The following is an 11,241-nucleotide window of genomic DNA, read 5'->3' on the forward strand; positions in this document are numbered from 1 at the left end:
ACACACTACGCAGCATTGTAGGGATGGAGTAAACGCAGATAAGAGTGACGTCACACGGGGATAGCTGCTCGGGCCACCTGTACGCTGAAGAACTAGGCCAGCCATATACGGCTGAATGCTGTGATTGTGTGCAACACCTCTGAGCGCACTTGAACTTTGCAAAAGGAATTTGTTTACTCACCACTATAGTGGATAGTCATGTCCTCTCAAGGGGAACCGTAAACGATGACAACTACTGAAGTTACTCTTCTTCAAATGGAGTTCTTAACTAGCTGCTGATGTGATGACTTTCAAAAGGTTGTGCTTTTGTTTAAAATGTGTTTTTTCTAATAAGATAATTTACATGGACACATAACTCTACCTCTGGTAACAAACACTGGCATAACTCCTCGTCAGTATTACAGACTCTAGGGATATGGAGGACTTTACCCAGTCAAGGCTCATGAAACTGTGTCCTCGTAGTATATAACTGCCATAATCCAGATGAAAGAAGCTCTGAGTTGTCAAAATGTTGAATTGCCTTCATTTATTACCTTGCACTCATAGCAATAAGCTTTGCAAGCAGCAGCGTGTGCTTTGCGACAACTAATGGCAGAGGAAGCTATTTCATCTAGCTTGTTATTTGTTAGATTGATGTAAATGCATATAAATTTAGGAAGTAGCATGTTTGTTAGTCTCCACACTCATTTGTGTCCACTTTGTTATAGGTTTAATATTCTTTACGCTCTTTTCTTGTTTTGTTGATGTTGCTGCCTGATGAATGGATTTCTTATCATCTCAGGGATCTAACAGTGTTAGGATTCACACTATCACTTTCATATGTTCCATTGTCGGTTTGCATGATTGAGTTAGCAGGGCAAGGCGAGTTTATTTAGAAAACACAGTGTATACACTTGGGCAGTTTCAAAGCTTTATGATGTTCACTAAGTGACATATATTTAAACCCAAGGCCCATGTTTTTTATGGCTGCACCATTACATCAAATGGAAATATTCAAGATAAATTGCACACAACCCAAAATGTCTCATTTAAAATAAGGCTATTTATGTTTGTAATGGAGTAAAAGCAAAAGCAAATAAAAGAATAAATAAATAAATATATTCAAGAATAAATAAAAAATATGTCAGAAAGCTTCATATACAATAAAATGTTTGATTTTGTCATGCATAGCACTGAAAAACACTTTTTTCCTGAAAGCAACATGAGATAATATATCCTTTAATTATACCTGTGTAATTATGCAGAGACAACACAGTCCAGCAGGCTACTGTTTTCACCTTTACCTCTCAGTCTTGAGTGAAACCCTGCACCCCACACCCACACACACACACACACACACACACACTGACGAGTGCATTATTCAGCGTGGCACTGGCTGGTCTCCAGGGTGTAGAGATGTCTGAGGACATTATCAGTCACCACTGAACCCCAGAGAGGGAGCAGCTCTGCCACCAGCATTTCTGTTACTGAGTCTGCATGTCCTGAAGTTTCCTCTGCAGAGACTTTCCATCTTGTTCGACATATAATATGTGTTTATATAACATGCCATGTTTCATAACATCATTTGTAATCCCACTGGTGTGCACATCAATTATTTGTATTTTATTTCATTTTTGGGGAAACATATATTTTCCCTTTGTGGTCCTTTATTTTGCATATTATGGACATTTGACTTGCACGTGTTTTGTTTTTTTTACAAAAACCTCATAAACTGGCCCCTGATAAATGCACCACCTCTTTGACAGTCCTTCCCCATTAGTTGAGGTGATGTGCTTGATGAATAGGTTGCGCGCCTCATCTTGTTGGCGAGAACAAATTGTGCTTGGTAATCAAAGAGAACTGGAGCCCTAACAGCCACATTATGCCATTCTTTGATGTATTTTCAAAGCCTGTTTTTTTTTTTTTTTTTTTATCCCAGCCTAATTAATCAGTATAATGAAGAATTTAGATGCAGTGGGTGATGTGGGTGACATTGTGTTTTAGAGGCAGACACTATGGCGAAGGAGCTGTATTCACTGAGCTGTCATCTTCGCAGACAAACTTGCAATCACAGGACTAAAAGGTGAAATGACAACCGGCACCGATGATGTGATTTGCATTGCTACAGTGTTGGAGGATATCAGACATTTAATTTAGAGAATCTGAATGAGGGTTAATATGGCACAGCTCTGAATAAAGCTGTGCGCCCATCTGCAATGGGAGGATTAAAAATCATGAAATGAATTAGATGGTTAGAAAAAAAATGTGTTACAGGCTGGGATTGAAGATTTGAAATTAAATCTCTGATTTACAAAATGTTGGCAGTGTTCAGGAACGGTAACGATATCATAAGGGAATATTTGTTCTCTGTAAAATGATTTGTTTTGAAGCATTTAAATTAGGACCAGCCTGTTGCTGGAGGCATTAGCGTAAATGATTGGCTGTAAATTATGATTCAGTAATGAGAGGCAGAAGTGAGGAGGGAATGAGAGTTTAGAGTATGGTGCACCTGTGTTCGGTTGACATTTATAAGCCTCCTCTGCTTGTTAGTTTTGCCTAATAAGTCTTTTAAAGGCTCTTATCGCCTTTCAATGGTATGCAATTTTCATATTTTCTTTCACATGATAATTACAGAAATTAGGTTATGAGACAATCAGCCTCGGGTTGCCGCAAAGTCTTTGATACTGCTTTTATATGTTGCAACAATCCTTACACAAATTGACAATCTGAGCTAATTTTAGAGGGAATTACTGTTTCCTCAAGAAAAAGCTGATAGCCTGTAATTTCCCAGATGTCTCCTCTCTGTTTTTCCCTGTCTATCCATGAAATATGTGCAAATAGTTGCAGCCATTCCTACATAATGACACTACTATTTTGAAGCCAAACATGTTCAATATTAATGCTTCAGCCTCAGACAGCCGGGGCGAGAGTCTGGGGTTGTTCAGACGTCAATCAAACCTCTGTGGTCCATTGTTTTTTTCACCTTTCATTGCGATGAGGCTGCACTTTTCCCTCTGCCAGTGGCAATGACTGTAATCCATGTAAACACAGCGAGCGGCCCTTGTGGCTTTTTCCTGCGTGCCAAGACAAGCCGTGGAGACGTCCTGTCTCATGATAACTTTGTCACTGTTGGGGGGAGCGGGGAAGAAGTTTGGGGAGGATTGGGGGGGGGGGCTTGTCATGTGGGCCTCTATCCACTCTCTCACACAGCGGCAGGACTGCTGGCCTTGTCGCCTCCGGCCCCTGCGTCTGCTGTTGACGAGCGCCGCTGTCGCTCCGGTCGTCCCCACGTCTCAATAAGCCGCTCCCTGCTGCTGACAGCTCCTGACAGGCCTGCAGCTCAGCCTCTGTGCTCACCTGAACACACTGTCCCGCTGACCCCACAAAGAATGGTTAATAACTGCATTTTACCTTTTTTACTCACAGGTGTAGAGCTGCTTCTTTGAGCGAGACTATGTAACATTTAAGGAGGAGATAACACAATCTGCCTTTAATAGTGTAAACGTTTGCTCCGACAACCTTACTTGGTCTAGTTTGACCAGAGGCTTAGAGTTCAATAATGTTAGCAAAAATCAGTCAAATATTGCTGTTTAGCTGACATGACAGTCAGTGTGCTGGCCGTCTTACTCTTAACCATTATGCCATGTTTTAGTGTGTCAGATAAATTCATATTTACAGTGCTTCTGTTCTCAGACCTTCATCAAGTAAACTTCATATAGACTCTGGTTTGTTTATATGAGGTTTAACTGATGAAGTGATGATTTTTCCAGTCATAGTTTTGGATGCAACACAATTGATGTGACTGGCAAAAGGAGTAGACCTTAGGCTTCCCCAAAACAACAAGGCCGCACCTTGACCAAAATGTATCCTCACATTACCCATACTAACTTAAACTAATGTATGATAAAACAGGGGTGATGATTATTTTGTAGCTTTTAGATGAAACAGCAAATTTGTAGTTAACGGTATAAAAAACAGCAAGGCTGTAACTTTCATATGAGTAAGATTATTGTTTGATTGGCTATGGATGAATGAGACTTTTATGTTGGACCAAACATATAGGGCTTAATGCACTGAGGGTCAACTCTGGGAATGCTGCCATTGAAGTTTCTTTGAGGTTGAATGTTTTGAGAGGCAAATGACAAAGAACAACATATCCAGATGCTGAAAATGTGTTTTCATTTCCTAATAGTATTTCTGTTGGATTATAGTCAGAAGTAAATACTTATGCAAGGTTGAAGAAAATGCGGTTTAAGACTGTAGTATTTTCCTAAGCCGTGCTTGAAGGGAGCGTAATAAATGATTAAAAATGTAGCAAAGAACCAGAACCACATCAATATTCACAGACCGGGGCTGAAATGTGGCTGGACGGACTGACCATATAGTCTTATGCATTTTTGATGAGCAGAATCCACTGGAGAGAAAGCAGCTGGTAGTCAGTCATAATAAAGGTCAGAAGGTACTTGACTGGTTTGTGTTGTAAGAATTGGACAAATTGTCCACTGCAGTGATTTTCAACAAACGGTAGTTGTAGCAGTTGCAGCTGGTGGGGGCGGATTATGGAGTAGCTCAAGTAATTTGAAAAGATAGGAATTACAATCAAGACCTATCTATCTATCTATCTATCTATCTATCTATCTATCTATCTATCTATCTATCTATCTCGTTGAAACAATTCATAATGGACAAATAGAAATATACACTATATTTTGAATATTTTCACTTTATTTTTTTCGCTGTCAAACATCCCATTCCTTTGGCACTACATTTTCTCAACTGTTGAACTAATGTATCCCTCCGCACAAGTGCACTTACAGAGTGCACTATATTACTCTGCAGATCACTAATCTTTATATTCTTTTATTTGCCCTTTCTTCTACAAACAACTCCACCAGCTGATCTGCGGTGCAATGCAGTGCGCGGCGTAGGCCGCTTGTGCGTCGGAATACGGTAGTGCAGCGGCTCACAAACTGTAGTGCCAGAGGAAGGGAAGATAAAGTGCAGAAAATAGTGTATAAATCTAGCGTACATTTAAACTGATGATTGCTTTTTGTCAGTGGGCAGTTTTTTTAGAGCGACTAAAACACATTTTTATGGATGGCCCCGTCCACAGCAGCATGCCGCTCAGGTTCTGTGCCGGTGCTTCTGGCTGCCTCTCCAAACTGATATGGTGTCGATCAGAATGTCCTGCAGTTAATACACTGACTATAGATAAGTATCTCACACAACCCCTCGTCAAAACACTCAAGCAATAAGACAAAGGGGTGCTCGAATTCATCTGGCAGAGTTGTGGGGATAGGCCACATCAGACAAAAAAGGTTTGGGAGGCACCAGATCCTGAAGGTCATGTTTAAGGTCATCATTTGGCTGGAGAATCAGTCTCTCTGGTAAAATGGACTGCATATAGTAAACCGACCACTAATCAGAACAGGGTACTCGTCAGTCATGTCTCTGTCGTTAGAAAATGGGATCAATTTCTTTGTTGGGATGAAACAAAAATGCTAACACGAGGCAAACTGTCTCTGTGCGTGGGGAACGGGTCATGTTTTTCCTTCCACAAATAGATACATCAATTGTAATGGCTGTCATTTTGGCGGCACAACTGGGAAAGCTTTAAACAGATTTGGCACCAGACAGACAGATGGCTCAACCGCACGGATCAGTGTGACAATAAAACCAGAGCCCAAAGAATCGAATCAACCCCCAGAGTAATTACATTCTAACTATTGGTCTACCTTTTCCATTTGCTGATGCCATTGTTATCAGGGACGTCATCTCTCAGCTCCTGTGTGCAACAGGTCCACTTGTGGAGAATTTATTTCGTGGCTGTAATGATGTTGCATGCGAGGGCCTCGTATCCTCCGGGACAATAAGAGTGAGAAGAGGATGAAATGAGACAAAAGGTTGACACTTAACCTGAAATATGCCGGAAGGAAGATCAAATCCATCCTGAAATTCATGAGCTCTACGCTGTGAGTGCATACAGAAACCCTCTGTGAGTCATGCCATATCTGAAACTGGCTGGTGGTGATCACTCGACAGTATTCTCCAAAGGGCCATTTCAGTAAACGTACACGTCACTGACGATATGTTTATACGGCGAGTGTTTTATCAGCCATTATCTGTTTTATGGGGAATACATGAAAGGAAAATCCTCCTCTAAACTTTGACATGACATGCTCTGTGCCATGAAATCGACTAATTAACTAATTAGTTTCACCGGGAATTTTTATTCTAGTTCTATTCTTGTTTTTGGGCTTTTCAAAAGGCTCAGCAGAGTGCACACAAACTGCACTGCTGGCTTTTGCTATTACGCTGTAGGGGTCTTATGATCCGAGGATTCAAAGGACTGCAGGATAAAGAGCGGTTTTATTACACAAACAAAATAAGGACCAACAATTGCAACCGACCCAATGGTGTCCTGTTTATTTGATCTGGAAAAACGTAGCGGACTAATTAGGTGCAAATGTACTCATTAGCTGAAGCCACTCCACTGAGCGATTGGGTCAATGAATTATTCAAGCTCTCTCTCCCATACACGACATCAATACTTGGCCATTCCTGCCACACTGCTGTGCATTCTCATCTCCAATTGCATTCTGCCGCCGTGAAATGAAGAGTCTTTGAATTTATCAGAAGTGCTGCTCAAAGAATACAAATCATTTATATCTGTCTGCTCCAGGTTTGACGATCTTCCCAGCCCGCAGGCTTCTCCTCTCAGACCCCTGTCCTCTGCACTGTGGATTTAATTAGTTCTGCCCCAGTAACCCTGCTCCTTTCTCCTTCTTTCCCTCAGGATATGGCCACGCAGCCCCCAGCACAGATGGAGGGAAGGTGTTCTGTATGCTCTACGCCCTCCTGGGCATCCCTCTCACCTTGGTCATGTTCCAGAGCGTAGGTGAGCGGATCAACACCTTTGTCAGGTACCTGCTCCACCGCCTGAAGAAGTGCCTTGGCATGAGGCACACTGAGGTCTCCATGGTCAACATGGTGACCATCGGTTTCATATCCTGCATGAGCACGCTGTGCGTAGGGGCGCTGGCCTTCTCCCACTTTGAGGGATGGAGCTTCTTTCATGCCTACTACTACTGCTTCATCACGCTAACCACCATCGGCTTCGGGGACTATGTGGCGCTGCAGAACGATCACGCTCTGCAGAACAAGCCGGAGTACGTGGCCTTCAGCTTCATCTACATCCTGACGGGTCTGGCTGTGATCGGAGCCTTCCTCAACTTAGCAGTGCTGCGCTTCATGACCATGAACGCTGAGGACGAGAAGAGGGATGCAGAGCAGAGGGCTCTCCTCGCTCATAACGGTCAGGCAGGCGGGCACATTAACTGCTCCGTGGACCCGGCCTCCTCCTCCTCCACGCCGTCCGGTTGTGGCGGAGGGAGCGCAGTCGGAGGCAGCGGCGGAGGCGCGGCGAGCCGAGGTCTACGCAACGTTTACGCTGAGGTGCTCCACTTCCAGTCCATGTGCTCCTGCCTTTGGTACAAGAGTAGAGAGAAACTGCAATACTCCATACCCATGATCATCTCACGTGACCTCTCCACCTCGGACACCTACATGGAGCAGGGAGAGGCTTTTTCCAACCCCCTCCACTCTAATGGCTGTGTGTGCAGCCTGCAGCGTCACTCGGGCATCAGCTCGGTTTCCACGGGCCTGCACAGCATCAACACCTACAGAAGACTCAATAAACGCAGAAGCTCCATTTGAACCAGGAGACATCATGCTTTAAGGTCAAGTCCCACTAATGTCCATGTGGAGAGGGAGGCCCCTCCTACTGTGGTACTAGATTAGCCGTGGACATCAGGGAACACAACTCCAGTCCTAAAGGAACGCAGTACTCCTGATGTTTGCTTCTTTCTGGCACTGAAGAGCCTGGTGCTGCAGTCTCCAGGCTCCAGCCATGTATTTAACTTCCATTAGCTGAGCACAAACCATTTAGGACTAACATTGTTACCGATGCCACTGAGAAATAATGCTAATGGTTGTTCAAGAAGCATTCGTTACACAAACTCTGAAGCTGTTTCTGTTGGAAGACAGGGAGAAAGAAAAACGTGCAGTTCTCTCTGCACCTCTGAATTCTAATATTAAAAATCATAGTATTGAATTCAGCTGTTTCTTTGTTCGTAAGACAGAATTAAATGTTCTAATATGAAAAGGGACAAAATACACTGTGAGACATGTTTTTAAGAGGGAGATTGGGGGTGTATTAACTGTATATAATCCCCCGCTAAGAAATATTTTATTGAATGATCTTCAATCCACTTTTTTCAAAAGACTTTCCAGAAGGAATCTTGGGTTGTAAGTATTATACTCACTTCAAAATGTGTATATATTTGGACACTTCATTAGTAGGTGTTATTGAGGGAAAGCCTATTTTTTCAGTGAAAGTTTTCAGAAAATAATCTCAGTGTCTTCTCCTGTGTGTCTGTAACTAAGAGTTTGTGTTCAAGCCAAACTGTCTGATCTGCTTCGTGTGTTTTCCTTCCATTAGTAGAAGAATCACATTACAGGCATTTCAGAATAAGCAATGAGAACAAGCAGGTTCTGGCGTAAATCTCTTGCTCAAGAAGGGGACACTCGCTGGCTGTTGCAGGGAGTGAAACCCTGTGACGGTGTCTCTAACCACTAAGCCTCCCTGCTGCTCCTTTCAGACCTTACTTTATTTTGTACAAATCTTTTTTCTTTTTTGTTTCTTCCTGTGCATCAAACTGTTTTATGTACTTGTTGCTTGTCATATGTTTTCATATAGCACAACTATATTCTGATCTGTTTAACTTAGAGCATGTAAGCTCACTTTGTGCATAATAGAAAGTCATATCTTATTCACTGCTGCACCTTAGAGACTGTTGTATATGCTTTAGGACACTGGAATTCAGTGCACTATTCTATTTTATTTTTTTAATGGAATCACTTTATGTTTTTGTTATGGAAATGATACGCCCTGATTAATTTTTGCTTCTGTTGTTATAGTCTGAGATATTTGAATTAATACTCTGTGTTGTGGATGATTCAGAATAACTGCAGTACACCTCACTTTAAAAAAAAAAATGGCCTCAGAGTTTGCACCTCATGCACTTATAGGGGGTATTTGCTCCAAACCCCAAAAAACACACTTGATTCAGCCAACTGAGGTCTTTATGCAGTGTTTATTTTGTTTTATGTTGTAGTCCTCTAAAGGAGTATTCTTACATAATCATTATTTTTTTTAAGTTTACTTTACAATGTCTGAATATGTTAGTCATATCACATTAATTTCACTTACATTTTCATCCTTTTTTTCTACTGGAACCTTCTTATTAACTGCAATATGCCTGTTAATGTTGTCCAGCATTTCTCAATAAGTGACGGAGGGGCTGTGGTCGGCTATGTGTGTGGCTACACATTTAAAGTTTTTTTTTTTTTTTCTTTAACAATAATAAAATATGGTTTAATTTAAAACAATAGTTCATTTGAGTGTTGGCTGAATTAATAAATTTGTTCATGTTATTTTCTGGTAAAATATATGTTTATGTGTTATTTTTTATTAGTTCATTCATCACAGGCATAGCTGTATGCAGTATGCTTTAGCTGTTTGATTGTCAGGTTTATCTAGACCTGCAGAAAACCTGAGAAAACAAGGCACAGCAAAATCACTCACAAGATGAATGGATAATTTTGCATTATGTAATTTAATTTAATTTAATTTAAATAGAAGCACATGAATGTAGTAATGGTTTTACGGGTGCCCTTTAGTTTATATTGTGCACTTACACGAGGACACACTTGCACAAAGACGGCACTGTTCATGTCTGCCTTTTCATATCAGTGATCTAGTTGGTGGCAAAGAAACGTAACAATGGCAGAAGAAAAACAACATGGATGGAAACAAGGCAGGGTTTAAAATGTATTCAAAACTTTGTTCCACCTCAAGGATATAGGCTCAGTGTGTTTTGGCAAGAAACTCTGAATGTAAACACAATCTTTGCTTGTTTACAAGGAAAACTCCTAAAGGCACATATAAATAATTTCTCATTCTAACACTTCAGTCAATTTTTCTAAACGAATGAATGAATTAGTGGTTACATAATTGCTGCTTGTCTTGTTGCAGAGGTATAAACAAAGAGCCCAGAATCAATTTTTTTATTCATCTTGAGGAAAATCTGCTAAAAACACAAAGACATCAAATCATTCTGCCATGAGAATAATTAAAAATTAATAGTTCATGCTGTTATTACAGAAAAAGGTGTTTCATGTTAGTGATAGTACATGAACTGTGTCTCGCTCTCCTCTGGCTTCAGCATTATGGACCATCTGTGGTCTGTCTGCAAACACACTTGAAAATAACTGACGGAAAAACTAGAATTCAGCCAAAGTTAAAACAAGACGAGATTGTCATTAGTGGCACAGCAGAGACACTGTAGCACATAGTGTGTGTGTGGTCTCTGGCTGCTGTTGTTATACTGCATCTGTATAATGTTGTATAGATGACAGGTGAAGTGAGCGTTCCTGGTCCTTTATACCATCAGGGAATTAATGTTGGACAAACTGAGTTTGCCTTCAACAGTCACAAGCCATTCATGTTGTTGAAATTTGTTGCTCTGGTGAATACAACAATTCATTTTCACAAACCGAGGAAATAATATTTTTAATTTCAATGCTGCAGAATTTCTTTATAAAAACGTGCATTTTCATCACACTTTCCAGCAAATCTATTATGTAAAGATATGAATAGTCATATCTTCAGGAAACAGATATTTTGGCCCTTGTTTTATCCAGGGAGTCATCACTTTGTCGACTTAATATTAATATTATTCTGCAAGAAATGTTTCTTTGATTTCTACAGCCTGTTTTCACTCGGTTTTGGTTTTATGCATCTGTAAACCACAGGAAACAGCTTTTTAATTTATAAAACATGCTGCATAAATAAATTAATAAATGAATGAATTAACCTAATTTTATGGGGTGAAACACACACATACCATGTGACCTGGCCTGTTCCGACGTTGATGCCACAAATCTTTGGATTCATATTCGACTGTGTCACCACTGCTCTCATCACGGCAAACTTTTCACCCAGGCCTCGATGCCTCGTTATGTAACCAAAGTTAGGATGAGGTGACTGTAAGTTTACTCACCCTTTTATGATATTTATTACGTAACTGTCACAGTCGCACCTTTATAGCTGCAAACCATGAACTCTTCCGCTCCACTTCCAAGGAGAAAGTTCCCAGACGATCAGCTGAGATCCCAGTGTCCTTCAGTCCATTTCATCAC

The 11,241-nt window shown here is 41.0% G+C and overlaps 1 protein-coding gene across 1 annotated transcript in view; it reads left to right on the forward strand.

Moving 5' to 3' along the window:
* kcnk3 (potassium two pore domain channel subfamily K member 3) overlaps positions 1-9,525 on the forward strand; it is a 30,243-nt gene extending 20,718 nt beyond the window's left edge. The window contains exon 2 of the mRNA XM_022737896.1: positions 6,776-9,525. Within this exon, the coding sequence (XP_022593617.1) occupies positions 6,776-7,695 (920 nt within the window). The 3' untranslated portion in view covers positions 7,696-9,525. The remainder of the gene's footprint in view (positions 1-6,775) is intronic.
* Positions 9,526-11,241: the final 1,716 nt, after the last annotated feature.

The sequence above is a fragment of the Seriola dumerili genome, unplaced genomic scaffold (genome assembly GCF_002260705.1).
Source record: "Seriola dumerili isolate Sdu_G_001 unplaced genomic scaffold, Sdu_1.0 BDQW01000025.1, whole genome shotgun sequence".
NCBI classification, from domain to species: Eukaryota; Metazoa; Chordata; class Actinopteri; order Carangiformes; family Carangidae; genus Seriola; species Seriola dumerili.